The 25,043-nt window shown below is 41.3% G+C and overlaps 1 protein-coding gene across 1 annotated transcript in view; it reads left to right on the top strand.

The window, feature by feature from the left end:
* The first annotated feature begins 2,398 nt into the window (after positions 1-2,398).
* Positions 2,399-25,043, top strand: part of FRMPD4 (FERM and PDZ domain containing 4) — a 119,642-nt gene continuing 96,997 nt past the window's right edge. Inside the window, exon 1 of the mRNA XM_009646341.2 lies at positions 2,399-2,523. Coding sequence (XP_009644636.1) covers positions 2,486-2,523 — 38 coding nt within the window. The 5' untranslated portion in view covers positions 2,399-2,485. The remainder of the gene's footprint in view (positions 2,524-25,043) is intronic.

Here is a 25,043-nt window from a genome sequence, read left to right as displayed (position 1 = left end):
AAGCCACTCGCCATGATTTATCAGCAGTCCTGGTTAACAGGGGAGGTCCCAGATGACTGGAGGCTTCCCAATGGGACAACCGTCTACAAGAAGGGCTGGAAGGAGGATCTGGGGAACTACAGGCCTGTCAGCCTTGACCTCAGTACCGGGGAAGGTTATGGAGCAGTTCTTCTTGAGCGCACTCACCAGGCATGTGCAGGACAATCAGGGGATTAGGCCCAACCACCATGAGTTCATGAAAGGCAGGTCTGCCTTGACCAACCTGATTTCCTTTTATGACCACGTGACCCACCTAGCGGATGAGGGAAAGGCTGTGGATGTTCTCTACCTGGACTTTAGTAAAGACTTTGACCCCATCTCCCACAGCATTCTCCTTGAGAAACTGGCTGCCCATGGCCAGAACAGGCATATTCTTTGCTGGGTAAAAAAATGGCTGGATGGCCAAGCCTGAAGGATGGTGGCGAACGGAGTTAAATTGAGTTGGCAGCCAGTCACAAACAGTGTTCCCCAGGTCTCTGTTCTGGGGCCAGTTCTGTTTAACATCTTCATCAGTGATCTGGATGAGGGGATTGAGTGCACCCTCAGCAAGTTCGCAGATGACACTAAATTGGGTGGAAGTGTTGGTTTGCTTGAGGGTAGGGAAGCTCTGCAGACAGATCTGGACAGGCTGGAATGATGGGCTGAGGTCAACTGTATGAGGTTAACAAGGTCTTGGGTCACAACAACCCCATGCAATGCTACAGGCTTGGGGAAGAGTGGCTGGAAAGCTGCCTGGCAGAGAGGGATCTGGGGGTACTGGTTGACAGCTGGTTAAACGTGAACCAGCAGTGTGCCCAGGTGGCCAAGAAGGCCAACAGCATCCTGGCTTGTATCAAGAATAGCGTGGCCAGTGGGAACAGGGAAGTGATTGTGCCCCTCTACTAGGCACTGGTGAGGCCGCACCTCAAATACTGTGTTTCATTTTGGGCCCCTCACTACAAGAAGGACATTGAGGCACTGACGCATGTCCAGAGAAGGGCAACAAAGCTGGTGAGGGGTCTGGAGCACAAGTCTGATGAGGAGCGGCTGAGGGAACTGGGGTTGTTCAGCCTGGAGAAGAGGAGACAGAGAAGAGACCTTATTGCCCTCTACAACTGCCTGACAGGAGGTTGGTCTCTTCTCCTAAGTAACAAGTAATAGGACAAGAGGAAATGGCCTCAAGTTGTGCCAGAGGAGGTTTAGATTGGATATTAGGAAAAATTTCTTTACTGAAAAGAGTGGTCAAGCATTGGAACTTGCTGCCCAGAGAGGTGGTGGAGTCACCATCCCTGGAGGCGGTCAAAAAAACGTGTAGGTGTGGCACTTTGGGACATGGTTTAGTAGGCATGGTAGTGTTGGGCTGATGGTTGGACTTGATGATCTTAAAGGTCTTTTCCAACCTTAGTGATTCTATTATTCTGTGTCCCGTAGCAGAAAGTGGGAATGTGCAATAACATCTAGCTGAATTCCTTTAAGTGAGGGGTAAAACATCAGTGCAAAAGTTGGGATTTCCTATGGGAAATAATGGTGGATTCTTGCTAGCTGTATCCTTTTTGTGTATGGATTCATTAGGTTGCATCTCACAAAACATTTCAGATCTAGTGGGGAGTGCTGCTGAATCTCTCTTAGTTAGGTGAGCTGTGTAAGCTACATCTTTTTTTAAGACGGTATGACGTGGCCGTTGCTTGGGAGTGGGAATAGTAGCAGAGAGTGCTCGAGCACTGATACATAGCAGTGTGTGTGTGCTCAGAGACAGTGCAGCCTTTTAAGAGTTATTTGGAGGAAGAGCTTAATGGGTAATGATCAAGTGCGACAGCATCTGCATTTTGAATCAATTTAGCATCTGTATACAGAAGTGTTACATTCTTCCTTCGTCCCGACACACGAAACAAAAAATGATTTGTTAGCAATGACAGTGGGTGTTGATGTTCCTTCTCGTGCCAGGTAGTGCACCAGTCTGTGATGTGCAGCCATGTGGTGGGTTTTTTTCGTTTGGTTTGTTAGGTTTTTTTGGCTAAAACAATACTGAGAACTGGCATTTGACCAGGAGATGGCAATAAATGAAAATGCTCTCCGTCCCCTGTACTGAAAACTATTGAAAATTAGTATTGTGGGTGTGGGACTGAGTCACCTGCCAAAAGCTTTGGCTCAAAGACCATTAGAAGTGACAGTGTATCTTTCCATTTACTGGGAAAATATTGCAAGTATAAGTAGGCCTGCTAACCTGTTTTTGGTTGCCTGCATTTTGGTTGCAAATTTCACATCTTTGAAAGTGTTCAGATGCCAAATGAATGTGAAATAATTTAATTGGAAGAATAAATACAACAGACAAATAACTTCCTCCCCCCCCCCCTTCTCTCTCTTTCTCCGCCCGCTCCAAAATTGCAGCCACAGGAACAAGTCTTCAGGCTGGCCTCACCCTTCAGGAACCTGGAGCTTGAACCAGGGGACACCTTATGGATGGGAGATGACGGCAAACAGAGATGGAAGAGACTACTTCATCAAGTAAGTGGGCAGTGTGAGCTGTGCAGTCTGGAGCACAGCGCTGCAGCCCTGCTCTTAACTGTATCTCCTTGCAATCCTAATTCCTGCTTCAGCCCTACGCAGTTAATGTTCAGCTGTTTTGGTTTATTGCACAGAGATAGCTCTGACTGTACTTTACTGCACCTTTTTTTGGTACTCGGTGATTTCATTTACCCAAGCAAACGCTGATAATTTAAGGGCCTGTAATTTGTTGAGGTATTACAGCAAATGTCGTTAACAAAAAAATAAAAACAAAGATGTCGTGTTTAAAGAAAGAGGTAAAAGGTCAGTTCTGTCTGGGACTAACAATTCTCCTCCATCTCTGCCGTGTCAGCTCTTTTAGTTTGTCTAATATATTTGGTACACTGCTAATGAGAGAGTGTATATTTTGATCCTGTATAGTTAATATCCTAATTCTTCGATTTCCTATAGTCCTTTAGCTCTGAATTTAAATGTTTGCAAACTAAATGTCGATGTGGATGATGTGATCATAAATAAAATTGGCTTTTCTTTTCCCAGTGAAAACTGTGCATAATTATTCTTTAAAATCACGTAAGTGGCTTGGATAAAATAGAGTTTGCTGTTCTAGCAAATGTACTCTTTGGAACTTTTGGAACTAAGAGGCGGTGATGGTGGTGAGTTAGCAGAACCACTGCTTGATCTTGCAGCATTAGTAGCTTTAGCTTACATTCAATTTTAAGGCTGGCATTTTGATTCTGCTCATGTGAAGGGTTGGTATTTTTTGATTAGTATTTAATTTTCATGTTTATTAGTCTGATTAGAAAGTCGTAGATGCTTTAAAGGTCTTAGATGAGAATTGCAATTCTTTCTTTTAATACAGAGTAAAAGGATCAGACTTATTTTAAATTAATCATTAAAAGCCCTTTAATTCACTCAAGATCCTTCATCTGCAAAACCAGCGTCGTACGGCGTAAGAATGAGGATCCACGTTGCTCTGCTTTCTCTTCCTCCCTGCTTGGCCCGGGGTGTGCACCTTGGCTTCCTAGGAGTCATTCGCTTTTGGAGCCAAAGCAAGATTTGTAGCAGCGTGGTGTCCTGCAGGCTTTCAAGATTTAGAGCGATTTCAGACCTGTCCAAACTGGAGCAAGTCATCTGGGTTAATGAGGGCTCAAAAGCTGACTTTGAGATGTCATTTTCTCCCTTGAACAAGTATTTGTCATGCTTTGCATGCCTGCAAGGCACCGGCTGCAGCGCTGGACAATGTGAAGCTGCAGGCCAGGCACCATATAACTGTATTAGCATAGGTTTTCTGCCTGGACTAATTAGGCTCATCAAGAAATGTAGGTGAGCCTCCGAAGTGCTGTGCAGATGTGCCTCTCCTGCTTCTGCTACTCGAATGAAGGGACCTGTGCACCGTGGGTGTCCGTTTTTTGTGCAGACTGGCGGTATGTTCTCCTCTGCATGACTGAGATTCATTTGAACAATTAATATCCTGCTTCTGAGGACAGGCACCACGTTTGATTCCTCCTCTTTTCTCACTGGTCACAGTATGGGATGCTGCACTTGTTGTGTAGCTATAAACAGCTGCGGCTTGCAGAATGCAGTGCATTAGTACTCATTAATTTTGCAATTTGGGAACATTTTCTAATTCTCAGTAGCTAATGATTATTTTGTTTATTTTTTGGATTGCTTTTTAGTACCTTAAGTGCCATATCCCTCTCTTAAATGCAGAAAGCTGCATCTAGGAACAAAAATCCATAACAAGCAGTGCCAAATCATCCCTTAAGTAATGTTAGGCTTGATGTTGTTGTGTTTTGGGTTTTTTCCATGCTCTTATAAGGTGCTTGCTCTCCGTTCTCTTTGGGGCCCTGGTCTTTCTTCCATTTTTCTCTGCATGTGGATAGCAGACTATGTGGTAAAAAAATAAACTGCTTTAACATGTGGAGAGAATGAGACCTCTGAGGAAGCTGGTCTGCAGAAGCCTTTGATATTTTGTGCCAGACTTTCCACTGATACCTCTGAGCAGTCTTAGGTGGAAGTTGAGCAATGTTACATACGCCCACTTTGCATGAGTTATAGTACGTACTCTCCTATTAAATGTTTTAAAGCAACAGCATTGGCTGTAACACATGCACCAGCCATGCCTCCAGAGCAGTAATGCATGTTAGATGAGATGACAGTCCCCTGGGATGCATTAGAAGCCGGTAACTTCAGAAACTGAATGAAACGAGGAAACCATTTGGAACCGTGTATTGCTGTGCAGCATCACCAGCTATCCACTGTTACTCGTGAATGTCAGCCCTGGTAGCTACTATGATGTGCCTGGGTAGTTACATGACATATATCTTCATTTTAGAAGAATGACTAAAGACTGAATACACGTAGTGACTTCACCGGTGATTCCTCTACGGAGGTATATAGGACTGTCCTTACAGTGCCTGTTAGTTGTCCAAGGAGGAGCCCTCTCTGGCTTTCAAAACTGCTTTTGCAAATACTACATGAAACTACATAAATGAAAACACTAATTTTCTTTCCTTCATTTCTCACCCCTGGATTTTAGGAGTTGAAATCGTGAGATGGTTGTTGACAGTTATGTCAGGGCGGGCGGGCGGGAGATCAATGAGACAGCATTTTATATTGTCTCCAAGGCTTTTTATAGACAAATAGATTAACAAATTGCATCACACTGAAGGAGAAAAAGCAATTCAAGTCCTTCACTTGGTTTTGATTAAAGGTGTATAAGCCACGTATTATCACAATGAAATGTGCACTTGAATTCTGTACAAGCAAATAACATAATTCATAGCAACATTAACTGCTTTTTAGTTTAAATAATTTACTTAGTGCCATATGTACATATCCATTCAACTGCAAGCGGACATATTGTAATTTTGAAATTGTGTGAGGAATAGAGAATCCAGGAGAATCTTTTGGTGAAATGAAAAGTAATTATATAGTGTCTGTGCAAATACTTTAAGGCATGAATGGGAAGAGATGTTTATTCTTTCTGCTGAAGCAAATTTGGTTTCTTTCAAATCTCTGAAAGCCCCTGTGGCCTGAGCTAATCAGGGGCAGCTTCCATTGCCAGGCAGCACTTTTGTAAAAGTGCAAGAGCCTTTTATCAAAATGTTTTGAGATGTCGCTATCAATTCATTATCTCTTCTGTACAGATGGCACAACCAGGGTCATTTTGCAAACCTCTAAAATATTTTTTCTTAAGTTTAGGCCACGGTAAATTAAAGTTTCAGAAAGTTCACCCATTCCCTTTTAACTTGTCGCTTTTACTTGAAATAGCCTTATGAGCTAAGTAATATATTTCAGTATGGGAGGATGGCAATCATCTAGTATTCTTCCAGCGTGTTTCTGTACTGCACAAGCTGTATTAAGCTGGACATTTAATATGAAATAGTTTACAGTGTATATTTAACCATTTTAAAAGCCTGTGTTCTTGGCATTTATTACGTATGCTGTGTAGTATGTGATTATGAGGAATTTCTCTAACGCTAATTTGAATACAACCATGACACTTACTAAAAATGTATTTGGTGTGAGTGTAGGGTTTCAGGGAGATAGCATGCAAAGCAGGAAGGTCTTGGCTGATTTTGTCCACAAAGGGTTTAGCCTCATGGTGATCTGAGCTTGCCTAAGTTGCCACTGCTACGATGTTACTGATTTTTGAACCTGTACATTTTCACCCTTTTGCTTGTATTGGCCTTGCTGCTTTGTCAGACGTGGGAGGGAGTTGATAGAGGGAAATAAACTGGCAAAAGCTAATAAAAAAATCAATCCTACAGAGAAACCCATGAATTTTATATCAGTCTAGGTCACTGAGCCAGTCTTCCACATGGTCTGGTAGAGTTGCAGAATAGTTTAGTGTGGAAGAAACCTCTGGAAGTCAGCTGGTCCAACCTCCAGCTCGGAGCACGGCTAATGCCAGGTGATGAGCAGCATTGCTGACACACTGAAATATCTGACTGATGTGGGAACAGGGTTGTGATGGGCTTGTGTTGGCTTAAGCTGCACTACAGCTGCACTCTTAAGGTGCAAGTTGAAGTAACATTTGCTGCCATGAAAAGTCATACCCTTTTGATTCCTATTCTGATTTAATTCCTAAGGTATTAGGTACTTTGGTATTTCTGTGGATCTGGCTTCTAACATTCAAATAAAGACCAGAGACTGTGAAATAAGATTAACTGAAAGAAAGTGTAGCCTTTCTGATGTAGACTCAAAGCAACAGCAGTCCCAGTAACGTGTAGTCTTAAAATAATTTTTTTACATGGGTCTGTTAGGTCAGCTTATTGCCATATCTTTATTTGCAAGATATGTTGCTGGCCATGTTTACTTTAACTTTTGCTACTGCCTCAGAGAGGATGATAGGGTCTGACTGTCTTACCAGTTTGGTTTGCTCCCTGTTTCACCCCAAGGACCCTGACCATCTGTACTTCATGCATATGAGCTTACTTCTGTCCTCCAGTCTGGAACAAACTGAGCAAACAGCTGGGACCCCAGGAAAGAAATAAAAAGAAGCACATCCAGAGATCAAAGCCTGCAGCATTATGGCTTGGCTTGAAACCACAGGTCAGTCCCTGAAGTGCACAGCAGAGATGGGAGAGACCTACTCGTCGGAAGTCTTTCCAAATCTTGTTATGTTAGTAGGATGTGAGCACCACACCAGTTGAAACACATCACAACTTATTTTCCTATCTTGAGTGCCTGCTGTTTTTTGTACTGGCGCTTTTGTATTTAGTAAAGCTAAATTCTTCCAGGTGTATCTGGCAAACAATTCTTTTTTCTTCTAAGGTATGTTATCCTGCATATAATATCAGCTCCATGATTTTTGGCTTCTGAAATCATTACATTTTGGTTGTCCTTGCTTGGCTTAGTAGCTATGCTATTCCTGAAACACAAAATTCTTGAATGTCAGCTTTTGACCCAAACATAAAACAGAGGTAATGTGTTTGTGTTCTTTGGTAGCTAGTGCAGCTCACAACATCCTAAATTCTCAAAGCGTGCACAGTACAATGTTTCTTTACAATACAGCAATGCCATGATATTCTTCTGTACTCAAATACTTACCTACATTTTCTTGAGTAGTCTTCATCTTAGTCTTTCAGTGCTTGCTGTGCTTAGAAGAGGAAACTCATTCGTGTTTTCTAAGAGGTGGAGTTCCTGTCCGTGTGTTGCGTGCATCCTGTCTGGCCTGCGTGGTCCTCCTTGTACACCCAGTTCTCGTAGCTAGCCAGCCAGCCGTGTGGAATGACAGAACACAGTCATTGATGATATTGATGGCATATCAATCAAGCATCCTGCTTATTAAGGGCCACTAATTTATACCAGATGCAAAACTGAGGCTCACAGACTGCTAATCAGTTTACTTCAAAATAAATAAGCACAGAAGAGGATCAGACCATTCAGCTTTTTTTTTTAAATAATTTTTTTTTTATTTTTATTTCTCTTGGTATGTCTAGCTCTACCCCAACCTTCTTGTCCATATGTTGTGCAGGTTGTACATGCCTATTGGTAGTTTAGTCCTTTCTGAGAATATTTCTCTGGGTTTTGCTCTATTGGAAGGTTCTGAAAATGACGAAAGGACAGAATATATAGTGAAAGCCTTGATTCTTGTTACAGTGTTGTTCATCTTCCTGGGTTTTGCAAAGGCTGCTGTTATTTTTACCTTAAGACTACCTTAGTACATAAGGCTGTAATCAAAGTTTGAAGCCAAAGGAGCCACCTTCTGCCATTTTGCTGAATGCATTACCTTCCTTCATCTCTAAGTACAGAAACAATGTTGACTCGATTCACTGGAGTACTTATGTGGCATTCATAAAACTATGAGCAACACCGCCACTGCTGCTCCATCCTCCCTCAGCCAGCGTGAGATGGCTTGCGCTTGGGGGGGGTGCCAGGAAGAGGGGTTCATTTCCTTCTTTTTCCGATTCAGGTTAGGGATGTGAATGGAGGCAGTCTGGGTGCCAGGATAATGCCTCAAGCAAAAGGCTGACTGTGGTGTGTCTCTTCGGGCATCTCCCCTCCCAGGTAAGATGCCGAGGGAACAGGCAGTGGAATCACACTCTCTGGCCCACTTATTGCCACGTCCTAAAAGGGACATCCAATGAGATTGAATGGCAGGCAGTTTAACAGCGATAAAAATAGTACAACCTATATAATTAGCAAATATAACTCTCAGCTACAGGTTACGGTAAAGCCTAAAATATTTCATAGGATTCAAATGTACATTTGCAATATACATTTGTAATAAGACTTCCACTATCATATTGCATAGGATTAAAAAAAAAATTAGAGCAGATATAAAATCTTATGTTTCAGACAAGCGGGTGAGTCAGCTGCTGACTGCCTAGGGCTAGGACGAAACTTCCTGTATTAATCAGGTTATTCTATAATTACAAGGTTTCTTGCACCTTCCTCTGAAGCGGGTACTGAGTGCTGTCAGAGAAAGGACACTGGACCAGGCGGACAACAGGTCTGATTGGTATGGTGATTCTTGGTTTCTCTCTTTTTTTTTTTTTTTTTTTTTTTTAAATTCCCTTGTCACTAATACGGACTGTTGATATGAATAGTGTGCTATTAGAGAAAGAGTGCTACTGTGCTCCTTTCAGACTGCATACAAATTTGCTTTCTGTTGCTAAGGGTTTGACCTGCTCAAGGACAGGATCGTATGGTGGAAGGGGGAGCGGGGCTAGAAGAGACGAGCAGCAGCAGGGACGCACAAACACAAGTGACTGTTTAAAGCAAACCTGAATAATTAGAAAGGAGAAGAAGGAAAATTATATAGCAACCTGTTTGTGTCAGTGGTCTGCCTAGAGACAACTCGGTTATATGGCGAAAAAGAAAGTAGGGCTAAATCAGCTCAATGTCCTGAAAAGAGAAGATGATTTAACATTTGTCCTTCATTGACAGAGAACTGTTGCTCTAGCCATAAATATGGCAGGCATAAATACAACAGAGAAAACAATGTTAATATTGACTGGGATAAATCATTGTTATAATGGAGGGAATAATAGCAAGGAGATGCTGGTTTGTGGGGTTATTTTATTTTAACTAGAGCATGCAAACGTGCAGTGTTCATTGCACTGCAAGGCAGCTGTACCTGAGCTAGTTGGCGTGCAGTTAACTCAGGAGCTCACCGCAGCAGTGTGGCTCCATCCCTACCTCCTGGCTTGCCCTTTCCAAGTCCTCTCTGTGCACGTGTGCAACCATCACTTGCTGAACCAAGAGGATTCCTCACACTGGAAAGGTGGGGGGAGTTATACAAGAAGGTATGAATGTGGGTGAGACTACTCAGAAGCAGCTTTTGCTCAGCTGTTAGCCTTGGGTTGCCTGGATGTAGTTATACCTCAGTGGAGTATGGGGAATCGTGTACTTTGGGCCTCTTTTGCTACAGAAAAGTCATCGTTTCTGGTTTAGTCCCCAGTGATTTCTCCAAACACAAACTGGATGGGGATGCCATGAAATTTCACAGAAGTATTGAGTCCTGAGAACCGTTATTCTTGTATGTTTGAAGGTGGAAGCAGAATAAAACTTCTGGAGCAGAACCTGTATAGAAAAAAAATGGAGGTATCCTAACCCAGGGTCACAATGTGCAGAGGTGAGAAGATGAAATCCTCATTACTCTTGGAGTTCACATGCTTCTGGGTAGATGTTTCGTGTGGCATAACAGCATTTCGTCTGTGCATTACAGCATGTAAATGCATCTGTAGAAGCAGTGCTTTGGCACACCATGCTACCCTTCCTGGGAGTGTAAAACAAATTAATTCTTGTAAACAGTTTGTGTGAGAATGATAGCCCCGGTTGGAGTCTGCTTTTTCAAACGTCTCTCTTGTAAAACAGAGTGCAGTCCCTACAGAGTTGGGATTAAAAGCGTCAAGTTTGGTTCTGCAGAGCCATGCAGGTGGTTGGGAGAGTGGTAGTGGTTTGTAAGAAGCTGTAAGTCTTATCTCGGGTCATGTGCTGGTATCCCCAATGATGCATATGAAATAGAACCAGGCTAGTTGATAGCCCTTTAAAATAAAGAGGGGAAAACAGCCCCTGAAACACCAAAAAGGTAGAATGATCCTGCAGGCTGTGTACTGGGGCCTTAGTGGCCCCAAGCTTGAAAAAATAAATAAGGCAAAGCTGTCTGATACTCTGTGATGGAACTGGGACCTTTCACAGCAAAGGCTAGGTGAAGATTTCCCCCAGAGCTTCAGTTACGGCATTAAGAAAAAAAATGTGCTGGAGTTGGGTTATAGAGCAGAAAAAAAGGGGTGAGAATTAGCACAGCATATTGCTGCTGTTTAAATAGCATGGTTGAAGTACACCAGCTCATCATAGGGTATGTACAGAATTTAAAACAAGTTATCATCTAATGTGTTATGCCGTGCCAGGAAATACCATATTGATGATGCCTTTCCAGCAGTCATTCATATACTGAGGAGCTGCATGCTGAAGTATATGAAAGCCAGCACTGAAGAAGCTGTATTTATCCTTTTGGCTTAATTTCTGTCATACTAATATATTTACAGTTTTTTCTGAAGAAAATCAAGTACAAACCTACTGTAAAAGGTTCCTAGCTGGATTGTTATTGTAGAACAGCAGGGTAATTCGTTTTAGAAAGACAAGATGTTACTACCAACAGAAGCTTACTGAATTTTAACTCTCATTTAGGTTTTAATTGCCCTTCTTACAATAAAATACTGCTTAATTATACTCAAAATGCTCAGCTCCCAAATATAATGCTAAAAATCCTCGTATTATGTATATTGTCATATATGTTTAAGAAAGGTGAAGAAATAGTTTAACTGAACTCAAATTAATCTAGTCACTGACAACAATATGACTCACTGCAATATTTTGAAAGCCATTTATCTATTGTTCACTAGGATCCTGTGCCGTTCCACAGAAAAACTTCAATTTAAAATAAACCAATCAAACTGTGTGGCTGCGCAATTAAATATCACCATGGTAACAGGGATTAAGCACACAAGGTAAAGACCTGCTGACAGTGCAGAGATTATTTCAAGTTTCTTACTCTTCCAGCAGTAGCCAAATGAATTTACATTTTCTGTATGGAACACTGGGAGACGTAAAATGAAAGAGACTGAGGTACTTGTGTGGCATCTTGGGACTTCAAAGAATATTTTCCTGACAGGGGAAGTAATTAGCTGGAATTACAAATAGGAACTCAGCAGACAGATATGAATAAGTATTTACTCATGGGATTTATTTAGTATTTCATAATTAAAACCTAGAGAAACATATATTTTGGACATAAATAGCATAGAAAAACTTTGCGATAGTTTAAGAAATTTAACAGAATAATAATGCCATTTGCTTTTAATTTTTAAGTGGACTTAGGTTCACTTAGGAAAGATGATTATTTGCAGCTCTACTATGAAGTAACGTTTATAATGTATAATGTGCATAAAAAGTTACAGTGCAGGTAGACGTACTGATATTCATTGAAGACATAGGATGATGCTTTAATCAATCCTAACCTATTTCTGCTTGTCTCTGGCTCTATTCCTAGCTTTTTTTGTGTGTATTTATGAAAAATACTGGAGATGCGAATCTGCTGGCATGTGAAGTTTTCAGCCTTCAGTGGTGTGGTTTAGGGTTGGTTTGGTTTTCATTTTGTAGATTGGCTTTCATTTCAGTTGTAGGAGAGCTATTCTGACCACAGTGGTATGGTCTCTTACTGCTGCATAAAGCCGAAATACCTGGTCTAAATTGGGAGCCTTAATCCCTACCTTTGGTTTATCAGCAAGTGTTCATTGTGATCGGGGGGGATTGTAGTCATGGGCTCTTCTGTGGTTTTGGGTTGTGCTGATTTTTCCATGAGATCAAATTTATGAGGATGTCTTCTGTCACTCTTTTCTGTTGACCTGTGAGAAGTGGAAGTGAGCTGCCTTCAGTGTGCAAATGATCTGCAGGCGTTCATGATGTATTAAGAACACATAGACTCTCTAGTACCTCTGCTTTCTGAATATTCGGTCAGTATTTCGAGCTCACAAAATGTTGAGATCAAGGCGTATGCTTCCCACCAGTGCTTACTGGTCTGAGGTTGGTCTTGAAATCATGCTGTTCCCATGCTTTGTGGTAGGATGGACTTTCCATCCTTGCAGAGCAGATCTAGTGCTTGGAAAATGTTTAAAGAGGCCAGGTGGTAGATGGGCACACAACTGCACCTTTTCTATTGGAAACAGAACTTGCCAAACCTGTCAGTGTGCATTTTGGTGTCTGGTTTTGATTACGGGAGTCTATGCGGTCTTTGACGCCTTTGGTTCCCTATTCATTTCAAGCATAAGCTTAGGTCTCTGTGCGTAAACACAGAGGTTTTTTTAGCTCTGCTCTTATGAAAAGGTATTGCTTCATTTTTACTTCTTGTCTGACATCCGGTTTTGTCGGCTTTACATTAAAATGTCTTTCCTTGCACGTTGAGATGCTATTTGCTTTTTTGCATCTTGGGATGAAAAGCCTTTGTTAAAGATTCATGATAAATACTGCAGTTATATCCAAAAATCATTGCATGTGGCAAGCTCCTAAAGGAGGAGATGAATACCAAGCACATTTTGTAGGAATTATAGAAAATAGCTGTTTACAGTGGCGCTCTTTCGCCATACCAAAATGCAGAAGCTCTGTTAAAGTTAGCTCCTGGCATAAGCATCCAGCAAATGTGGAAGGAAATAGTAGTGAAATATTGATGAAACATAAGGTAAAATCAGAGAGTCAGGGATATATGGGAGATGTTTTTTTAAGAAATGGCTTATGAGGTGCAGGAGACAATTTCCTGGGAGTGCTGTATTAGATAGTGCTGTTCCTGGGCTTGATCAGGTGGGAACAATAGAGTTTCACCTGGAGTCTAAAGAGGTATTTCATGTTTCTCTTCCTGCTTATAATCCCTTTTGTACAGCATTTTCTTTTTGCTGCTGTTTTTATTGTTTTTGCTTAATCCAGTTAATGCCTTGAGCTGGACAGCAGAGACTTGGCAAAAAGCCATACTGATAAAAGACATTTTGGTTTTGGCCACGAGGGGCCGATTCTGGCAGCTCATAGTAATGACATTTAGAGATTTTGTTGCATGATTCCTGTTGCCAGCACCCTTTTAAAATGCAGTTCTGCCATTTTAACAGCGTACCGGGGAATGATGAGCTAATGGTCTACCTTTGAAAAGGAAACCGTAAAAAGATTAGCTCAACATCGGTGTTGTGCACTGAAAAGTCACAACTTTCTGGCTGGGAATCTTTTCAGTTAAAACATATGTATAAAACCCAGGGGTTTCCATGCCTTCAGATACAGGCTAGGATTGTGGTTAGATCTTGAAAAGGACTTGATCCCCCAATGTCACACCGTGACTAGCCAGAAGTTTCCAAAAGGCATTGAATGATGCCCGGTCAGAAGAATCCAAACATCAGCATCCGCAAACTCTGTTTAAAAACAATCCTGTTACTTTCCTGACTAGAATTAATTCAAGCAAGTGCAAGCTAATGGGCAGATCACAGGACCAGCTGCTTTCATGGCGTGAGCCTTCAGGAATACAGTTCCTGAAGGAGGAACCCTATCACCTGAACATGATGTGTAATAGCTGCACAGCTGCTTTTTCAGCCTCGCCTCTGTGACTTGCATAGGCAATGGAGCCCTGCACTGAAAGCCTGGGCACCAGTAGGAAGAATGACAGGGCAAGGCTTTCTGTAGAGCTGCTTGGAGTGGGAGGCTTGGTTAGGTTGGCTTGTTGCTTTTCCAGAAGCTGCTTCTTCAGCAAGCTACACTCTGAATCAACTGGCGTTTCCCTGACATCCTTAGAGAGAAAAGATGTCACGAGTGTGCCCTTGTCGCCAGGAAGGCCAATGGCATCCTGGGGTGCATTAAGAGGAGTGTGGCCAGCAGGTTGAGGGAGGTTATCCTCCCCCTCTACTCTGCCCTGGTGAGACCCCACCTGGAGTACTGTGTCCAGTTCTGGGCTCCCCAGTTCAAGAAAGATGAGGAACTCCTAGAGAGAGTCCAGAGGAGGGCAACAAAGATGATGAGGGGACTGGAGTATCTCCCCTATGAGGAAAGGCTGAGGGAGCTGGGCTTGTTTAGCCTGAAGAAGAGAAGACTTGAGAAGGGATCTCATACATACTTAGAATTATCTTAAGGGTGGATGTCACAAGGACAGAGCCAGACTCTTCTCAGTGGTGCCCAGCACAGGACAAGGGGCAATGGGCACCAACTGAAGCATAAGAGCTGATGGAGCACTGGACCAGGCTGCCCAGGGGGGTTGTGGAGTCTCCTTCTCTGGAGATATTCAAAGCCCACCTGGACGAAGTCCTGTGTAACATGCTCTAGGTAAACCTGCTTTAGCAGGGGTGTTGGACTGGATGATCTCCAGAGGTCACTTCCAACGCCTCCCATTCTGTATGACTCCACACACTCAGGATCTAGCAGCCTAAAACAAGTTACCCAGGTAGTGCTTAGCTTACTGTTACTGTTATTTGATTTTGTGCTCAAACTTAAGAATTGAGGAGCTGAACTGAACCTCCAGACAAGTGTGCTCAAAAAATCATAGGTTTGGTGGTTGGGGTTTTTTGTTGATTCTTTGGTTTTATGCTACCTGTGCTCCTGCACATGAAGTCTGCCACGTAAAATTGGGATCCTCATGTGCTTGGTCATTTTAATTAGCAGATGCTAGAAAGACATTGACCTTATTCTCATTTTTGATTGCAATGCTGAAGTATGGTAGGATTAAATTAATTTCTCCAAGAGGGATTTACTGCCACCCTCTCCTCCCCAAATCTGTGTCAAAACCTAGGAATTACATGCAAATTTTTTTCATAACTACCATTCAGTGCAAATTAAAAAGCTAAGCAATCCACATGTTGCCAGGCTAAGTGTTGTGCCATATTTGAAAGTCATAATGATGTTTTCATGTAAATACTAATGATAGAGAAGTCATTTTCTGTAGAGGCTTTGGCAAGATTTACATAGAATACAGCACAAAAGCCTGTGCTACGTGGAAGAGAAACCAACAGGAGTTCCCTGCCGAGCTTTTAAGTTACTTGGATTGCCTGCCATTCTCAGGCTATCATAAAGCTCAGCATGGACTATCTGAAAATTTATTTGGCTTCTCAAGGAGGTTTTACAGCTCAGGCTGATCTCTCTCCTGCAACAGCTAAGCTGCTACTGGCATCTGACTTTGCTACTCAATTTTAAACTTTGGAATATCCATGCAAGACAGCAGGTGCAGGTTGTCTAATGTGGCTGCATTGTAGACAGACTACCACTTTCAATAAATCTGAAAATTCTTGTTTTTACTGGAGAGCTAAATGTGGATTTACATGAGACTAAGGAGGATTCTCAGGGAAGAAACTCAGGAGAGGAGAGAAAGGCAGAGAAAGCCAGGAGCGTTTCCTTCTTTATGAAAGTAGTGGTTTCAAGATTCAACATGATGGCATAGAGTTGTGTGTGAGCATGTAGGAGAGTGAGTTACATGCACACACACATGTAAGTATATATACACACAAATATATATATATCTCTCCTCCATTTGTACAATGATTCTTGCTGATAATAAGAAAAGAACAATAAAAAGTGTGTTACACTTTAAAAGAAGACATTTTTAATCATCTGGGTTTGTATTCTAGTTTATAGTCTCAGATCTTACAATGATGTCCATGCACCTGAAAACTGGGGGATGACAGACATGATTAGCTGAATAACCACATCAGTAAAGACATTGTAAAAAAGCAACAAATGTGCAAGGAAAGGTTAAAAGGACCGACCAACACAGAAGGCTTCTTGTGAAGCAGGAGCTAGAGGGCTGAAGTGAGCTTTGCACAAATTCAGCCCAAGTTGCTTTGTAAAAAAACCACCTTGCAAGTGGCTCTTTATTCATACGAAGAATAAGCAAAGGAGGAATGGGGGATTCTGTATGGAAAGGATAAATAACAAAATCTTCCCAATTATCTAGAAGTATGTGTTCAAAATGACTGAGGCGAGGAATCTTGCTTTATTAGCTGAATCACCGAGAGGCATTCAAGTGTTGTCATTTGGGTATGTCAATGGCAGATGCCATTGCAGAGGTAGGGAAGTATTATTAATTGTGGCTAGACGTGTTTCAGAGGGGGATTCAAACTGTAACAAAAGCAACAAATGATCTTAGGGTGATTAGGGAAGGGAAAAAAAATCATTACATGAGGGGAGACTAGAAGACATAGATTTGTCTAATACAGCAAAACTAAGACCAAGGGGGAATAAACACCAGGAGGAAATGAGAACTGTTTAAGACAAAAAATGATTTGTGGTAAATAACTAAAGGGACTATAGGTTTAGATTGCGAGATGGAAGACCCTTAAACATTAGAGCAATGGAGTTAATTCCCAAGCTTTCAGTTATAGCACTGGATTGAATAATCCAAAATGGGCTTATGCTGATCATTGGTAAATATTTAGAGGAGGTTATATGATACAGTTCATATGATACAATGTGAAATGGCAAGGGATTGGAGACGATTGCAAACCAGGTCCCTTCCATTCCCATTTTCCTGTGAGTCAAGTGGCATTTTACTTGTTTCTTTATCTGAGCAACACGTTTGCAAACTAGACTTTAATCCACTGCATGCCCTTGGAACCTTTTGCAGATATTAATGAAACACATTTAATTATCTCTGTTAGACAGATTACTCAAGGCAATTTAGATTACCACATGAAAAGTGGAATAAAGATCAGTGTTTTTAGTAAGCGTATGGGTAATAAAAGTACTTAAGTGGAATGATATTCAGGGAGATGATACAATTTGACCAGGCTTGTAGATAACTGTATAAAAGCTCTTTTCTAAATGCTGTCACAGAATGATGAATTATAACTCTATTTTAAAAAATGCTTTCATTGAAAGATAGGAGAGGAAATATTTTTCCTGAAGTGTTTATGCATAGTATCCACAAAATGTTTTTCTGGAAAACAGACGTTATCATTAATCTTATTAAGTGAAAAACACTGAAGTGGGCTGCAAATATAAGGACAAGTTCAATGAATCAGCAATATTTCTTGCTGGCAGTTTTGAGTTTTATGCTGCTGTCTGATAATAACCAGGATGAGTTATTACTTTCACCAGGATACGTTGGCTTTCCTCTTCTGCCCACCTATATAAAGAAGTAATCACTAGTATCTGATACCATTTTTTTTTGAAGCGCCATTTAAGGACTCTAGATGCTCTTGTGAACTTCTCCATAACTATGTTAAATATATTAAACAATGTAAGGGCTGTGACATTTTTGAGTGAGTAGACTTTCAGTGCCAATAATATAAGTGATACTGCTTTGGAAATGTGCTAGTTTGACAGCTCTTCAGAGACTCAGAAAACAACAATTTGAATTCATTTGGCACAAGCTGGCAAAGCCTCCGTAGTTCAGGCATCCTGTGTAATAATAAAGTTCTTCTTTCATCTAATGCCACAAGTTAACTTCACGTAGGTTGTTGGTTTGGGGTTTTGGTGGGTTGGTTTGTTTGTTTTAAAGACTGACTTTTATTTTCAGTGTTCAGTGTCAATGGCATACTTTTCCTGGAAGTTATAGGCAACAGTTTCCTTGAACAGAGGCCCGTCAACAACTTGGGATGTTGCAGCACAGGCCCTATGGTACCTACCACAGCTACCTAAGGAAGAGCTGCACTTAGAGCACATTCCAAGGAAGTATAGACGTAAAGTAGTGTCAAACAAACGATGGCATTGGAGCAAGACAACATGCTACGTATGGTCAGCGTGTTCTGGTGTATGTTTTACATGCTGCACCAGACCTCCTTTCTAACTGGGCCAATGTCTTCCTTCCTTCCTCATCCTAATGTATAGAATATTAATGCTCTTTATGAATTCTCAGTTCTTTTGCTTCTTATCCCATATATTTCATATGTTATTGTTTCAGTTGAAGTAGCACAACTGAAATAACACTAGTCAAATGTAGAAGATGCTTTAAGAGAGGACAAGTTGGTGGCCCTCTAGACCAAAGGGGATTCCTCCCATCCCAGTCTGATAACACCAGGCTGCTGTAGTTCCCCGTCCCCTGGTCCAGCTCACAGTGAGGCTGAGCCTGCGATGCACAGGCGTGCACGCACGGACACTCTGTACAGACACGGCCAGCCACCAGAGTCACGCGGGCAGGCAACCAGCGCCTTTACGGGCACCACGTCAAGACAAACAGCATGCACATAAACACCACTGGTACAAGTGGCTTGATCCTGTTCTTATGCATCAGCAAATCAGGGTGTTTTCTGTGGGGCCATGCATACACATGCACACACAACCTCCCCATATGTGTGCAGAAATGGGTCTCTCCAGTAGCTGTCCCACATCCGCAGTCTTCCCCACAGCAGACTTTTGGCCCTGGTCTCTCTGGTGTCGCACCCCTGAATACTTTTTCCCATTGATTCCACCTCTGTGACATCTGTACCTAAATTTGGTATTTGTGACACCATCACATAGATACCATCAGCCTTACACAGTAAGACCGATACAGTCCCCTCAGTACAGTTGGCCTTGCAAGTTCAGGTCCCCAAGGGCCGGCAGGGCTCCCCTCCGACATGGCCACCTTTCACATGGCTCCCCCTCAGAGCCCGTGAAACCCAGCCAGCCCTCACAGTCCTCGCTGTAACTTTTGGCACTTCTTGCTCTGCTGTGTGTTAACAGCCAGCTGTTTCTCTTGACGTGCCTAGTAGATTTTCATGGTCGATTAGCTGAACCTCAATCTCTCTGCCCATTAAAAAGAAAATAAAAATGATCCATTATGAAAACTGAAGTTGCTGTGTTTACTGTGTAGTTTGTAAGTAAGCAGAAGGGATTTGGTCTCCTTTTTTTGGTGGTTTGGATTCTAATTTTGCATTGCAACTATTGTATTTGAATCCTTTCTAACAGTACTTTGGGAACTCTAGTGTTTTTATTTATATGTGCTTTCTCTCCAGCAAATGAGGACTGCTATCTAAGTCAGATAATGTAGACTTTTGAAAGGCTATACTGCTTTATGCATGTTACGAAATCTCAGAAAAACTGGAATGAAATTACCAGGCTCTGCTTGGTCTCATTCCCTTCACAAGGGCTGCTGAATACCTCTTATCTGCAGACCCTTTTTAGCTCTTTGTAACTTTACCATGCTTTCTTTGACTGAGCTGAAATTTTTTGTTCCTGTTGCTTTTCCAAGACCTAATTGGTATTTCGAAAAACATCATCCCTTTCCTGAAAAACCAGAAGTTGTTTTGCCAAAGGTCATTACAAAGCTTGGTTCCTAGTCTTTGAGACAGATGTTTGAAAGGTGACCCATACATCACTTTTCAGCCAGGATGTGAACTTCTCCCATATTAAGAGTTTTCTGAAAATTTTAGAAATTGCCATGCTGAGTAGAGTGTGGAAACTGAAATCTCCAGAAGAGCATCCACACAGCATGTCCAAAAATTGTGTGGCTAAAAAGGAGTAGGCCAATAATGACCTCTAGGCATTGGAATGGGGAGCTGATGATGAAGCTAGGGAAGTGTAGGGATGTTATGGTTTGAGGAGGAACTAGTGTGAATGGCAACACTCGGATTACCTGAATACAGGTCAGTCGTTAGGAAACAGGAGAGGAGGAGGGATTAGGTGGAGGAGAATTGATCTGACAAGGAGTTGGGATGTGGAAAGATGGAGGACAGAGGGAGTAACAAATGACATCTGTAGGGGTTTTGGTAACACGGTAGCATTGACTCACGATCCGGTTATGACCCATAATACCCTTGCAACAGTTCTGCAGAATTTCTTTCCTTAAATGTTGGCCTGGTTTTATTATTAGTACTTTGCTTATAAATTCTCTGTATTTATGCCTGTCAGATTGCTTGGGGTGTTAGGTCTGCAACGTGGATGTTAATATTTTACCTTGTCAAATGCCGAAAACACATAGCCATGTGTTATAAGTAGATAGATAGTCTACATTATTAAAGCATTATGAGAGCTCATGAGTGGCATGAGAAGAGTTAAATATTGCAACTCTTGGTAATTGAATCAAAATTTGTCTTATAAAGTGATATTATTTAGTTGTCCTGAAAAGTGACTGCTAGTAGCTAGTTCCAAAGTATTCATTTCATGCTGTGTTGCTACCTTCCACAGAGGTGTTATTAATATTTTTATTATGTATACCACTGCCACTGGCAATATGAGGCCACAAGAGGAATACAACAACACAACTCTCCTGCACAGACTACATTTGTGTTGTATGTTATTATAGACCTTTAATTACAATTGTATAAAGTCTGTTGTCGAATTTAGACATCAGTCTTCATCATAGCAAATAAAGTACCAGATTCTCTGCCATAAGTCAGCTGAGCTTCATTAACATCAGCAGAGTCCCACTGATTTACACCAACAGAGATGACACAAAAGCACTTGTTATGTTTTACTGCCTCTCCCATGAGTTGCGCTATCGCAATGTTTCATGACTCTTAGAATAGCAGTTGATTTCAGCCCTCCCCCCCCATCTTTTCCTCTCTCTGCTTTCTTTGTTTTTTCAGCCACTTGGGCTTAAAAATGTCCTTCCCTAGTTCAAGTGTAGAAAAGGGTTTGGTATTGTGATGTTTTTCCATAGCTATCACTGAGGCATTTTAATTTTTACTTTTTAATCAGAGATAATAGCGTGTTTTGGGCTTTTGTGAATGGTAAGCTGGCTGCCTGTAGCCTTTCTGGCTTGGTTCTGCAATCAGCCACACTTAAATGTTTATGGCTGTGAACGGATGTCTTTTCAGCCCCATAGTAGAACCCAAACTGCAAATAACTGAGCACCCATTTTGCTTAATTAGGCCTGCTGAGTTCATTATGGGGACCTCGATGCGATTCTCTTAGCTAAGTGTGTTATGGGGTCATTTTGCTGGATCCAGGGTTTCAGTCATGACCCATGAAGAAAAAAAGACCTGGTCAAAACCCAGGGATCTGCTTGCACTGCAGTCACGGCAATAGTTGCCGTCAATCCCGTGGTCAGCGTATCCCGGTTAGCCTTAAATGTGCTGGGTCAGGTACCAGTTCAAATCTTGTTATGGCAGCACCAAGTTCAGGCCAATGTGAAGCTGGGCAGCTAAAGCCTGTGCTGTGCTGTACTCTGCAATGCAGCAGCCGGGCTTCCCATGGCACCCAAGCACATTGGCTGAAAACTGTAGAGGTTTCTGGCTTCTCACAGCTCACTTCTCAGGTCTTCACTTTTATAGATAGTTATCCTCAATGATGGGCTCAGATTTTTAGCCTGACCTATCTTCTGATGGAAATACTCTCTAAGGATGTAGTGGTCTTTTCTGCTCGGGAAAGTCCCATATATTTTGTTACAGTTAACAGGCTCAGTGAGAACTTGCAGCTATATTCTGTGAATAATTGGGTTTTTTCAGCTTGGTTGCTAGTTTGGATCAAAAAACAAAAATAATGCGTTACTGGTTCTTCTCTTCCTGGTTGTTCCCTGATTGGAGCAAAAAGTACTCCAAAATTCACTTTCTTCCACACAAAATAGCCTGTTCAGAGCTGAATTCAGAAAACTGCCTGAAGACGGGAAACTACAGTTGCTTTTCAAAGTGATTCATGCCTTCATGTCGGCCAGTTTTGTCCTCTGCCGGGTGAGGTAAGCCCACCATTCCTGTTTCCCGTGCAAGATCACCCAGCCCTTGGCATTCCCAGTCGTGATGGCACTGTTTCACGTTGCATAAACATGAATGAAATGCTCACTGAAGCAGAGGTGGGACCAAGAATGACTCTTGTCGGATGAGTCATTTGGCCTTGCTTCAGCTTGCATGTGGGTAATGTTTTGATGAGGCTTAACCGATGGACTTTACAATGCAGCCTTGTGCTAAGCAGGTAACAGTCTTCCTCCGATACTGTGGGACCTTGCTTGGTGCCCAGACCCTGGGAAGTGGAGAAAAAAGGTGGTTTTCTCCACTCCCTGAGACTGCTTCTCCTGGGCAGGAATGAGCCCAGTCTGAGTCCCAGATACTTTTATCCTCTAATGATCTTGAGCTTTTAGCTCCTTTCCTGTTGATCCCCAGGCTGGCACTTTAGCAAGATCAAAATCTGCACCAAAACCCACAGCAGTTAAAGTGGGACTGGCTCATTGCTTTCCAGGACTTCGGTTTTATGGGAGAACTGAAGGATTGCATCTCAGTTGTCCTCTCTTTTGTACTCTCCTATGGGGAATATTAGGAGGCAGAGAGCAGCTGAGTCACTTTTTATGGGTACTGATAAATCAAGAAAAATCAGTGTTGTGCACAGGCAGCAAATGTGAAAATGCACTAAGACCTGTTCTGACCTCTAGAGAAACCTTTGCTACAGAATAAGCACTTGGTCTTCAGCATGTTTCTTTGAAAGGTCTTTTTGGGGATTAAATAATTATTTTTCATTCAGCAAAGTGGAACAAAAGCCCACCTTTTAGACTGAAGGCAAGAGAGGAGTCTGAAGTGATTAAAACAAAGTGATAAAAATTAACTACCTTGCAACAGACCATAGTTTATTTTAATAAACTTTCTACTGAGTTGCATTAAAATATCTTGGTTTTAATTTCTCATGCAAAATTGCTTATAATTCAATGATCTATTCCACATATACCCCAAAACATTTTTTCAAAATTAATTTTGTATAATTCTTTCTTTACCCTACTTTATTATTTCTTCATTTTTCACATTCCATAAGGTGGGGTTTTTTTAAGTAACCACTAATTTTGCATGCGGGTTATAAAGCCTCAAAGAGGGCAGTTCAGAGCTTGTGAAAGTGCAAAGTGTTTAGTGTTTATTCTAAGAAAAGAAGCACTCATCCCTCGACATCTGAAAAATCTTGACCTGTGGTCAAGCATATCTTAATCAAGGTAAACATGAATAATAGTAAAAATACTTATTATTTTTTTCTTATTCTGCATCCACTTTAGCAAGATCAAAATCTGCACCAAAACCCACAGCAGTTAAAGTGGGACTGGCTCATTGCTTTCCAGGACTTCGGTTTTATGGGAGAACTGAAGGATTGCATCTCAGTTGTCCTCTCTTTTGTACTCTCCTATGGGGAATATTAGGAGGCAGAGAGCAGCTGAGTCACTTTTTATGGGTACTGATAAATCAAGAAAAATCAGTGTTGTGCACAGGCAGCAAATGTGAAAATGCACTAAGACCTGTTCTGACCTCTAGAGAAACCTTTGCTACAGAATAAGCACTTGGTCTTCAGCATGTTTCTTTGAAAGGTCTTTTTGGGGATTAAATAATTATTTTTCATTCAGCATAGTGGAACAAAAGCCCACCTTTTAGACTGAAGGCAAGAGAGGAGTCTGAAGTGATTAAAACAAAGTGATAAAAATTAACTACCTTGCAACAGACCATAGTTTATTTTAATAAACTTTCTACTGAGTTGCATTAAAATATCTTGGTTTTAATTTCTCATGCAAAATTGCTTATAATTCAATGATCTATTCCACATATACCCCAAAACATTTTTTCAAAATTAATTTTGTATAATTCTTTCTTTACCCTACTTTATTATTTCTTCATTTTTCACATTCCATAAGGTGGGGTTTTTTTAAGTAACCACTAATTTTGCATGCGGGTTATAAAGCCTCAAAGAGGGCAGTTCAGAGCTTGTGAAAGTGCAAAGTGTTTAGTGTTTATTCTAAGAAAAGAAGCACTCATCCCTCGACATCTGAAAAATCTTGACCTGTGGTCAAGCATATCTTAATCAAGGTAAACATGAATAATAGTAAAAATACTTATTATTTTTTTCTTATTCTGCATCCAAGTATATAGCTAATGGCTCACACACACCATTACTTTCTGTTGCCAGCATTGCGTCTTTCTTTAGGGGATATAGTGTTAATGAAGTCATATATCCCATATCTAATTTATGTTCATATACCTACATATGTATATGTACAAAAAGCATGGCTTTTCTTTGAGGTAGTTAACTATAAAACTAACTTATTACAAGCCCTTGTTCAGCCTACGAGCAGCAGCACTTTGCTCATACACTGTCTTGTACGGTTTGTTCCATTCAGCTCCATTTATTTTATAGAAGTATTTTGGGTGGTATTTGGCATATACAGAGTAATGCAAGCTATTTTAAAAATGTGTGTCTAAGGCTAGAGATGAAAATGTTATTAGATACATTAATGCTTTGCACTTGCAGTAAGGCTGTATTTGGAAATAACAAGTAGATTTTTTTGTTTAACCTCAGTACTTTTATTACCCAACACCTGCGAGCAGAAGCATGAAATCTCTGTGTTTTCATTATAGATTGCTGAAAGGCGTTTAATAGAATGGCAGAGAGTATTCTTTATCTTCTTGTTCCCATGTTTAGCATAGATGTAGTAAAGCCTTATAGGAAAAAGTAATCAATCGGAGTTATAAATTAGTAATTTTTTAATTTGGTATGAGAGAGATTTTTGCAATATCAGCTTTGGGTTTTGCCTAGGAAAAAATATTTCTTTATTATGCTTGTCTGTGCATCTAAGTGAGACTCTAAGTACAACTTTGCCAGCTTAGACCAGAAGTCTGTGTAGCCCATATTCCTGCATCTGAGACTGGACAGTATCTAGCAGCAGATGCTTA

This window comes from Egretta garzetta, unplaced genomic scaffold (genome assembly GCF_000687185.1).
Source record: "Egretta garzetta isolate BGI_Z169 unplaced genomic scaffold, ASM68718v1 scaffold49, whole genome shotgun sequence".
NCBI lineage: Eukaryota > Metazoa > Chordata > Aves > Pelecaniformes > Ardeidae > Egretta > Egretta garzetta.
Note: the sequence above shows the minus strand (reverse complement) of the source record. Positions and strands in the feature narration are given on the sequence as shown.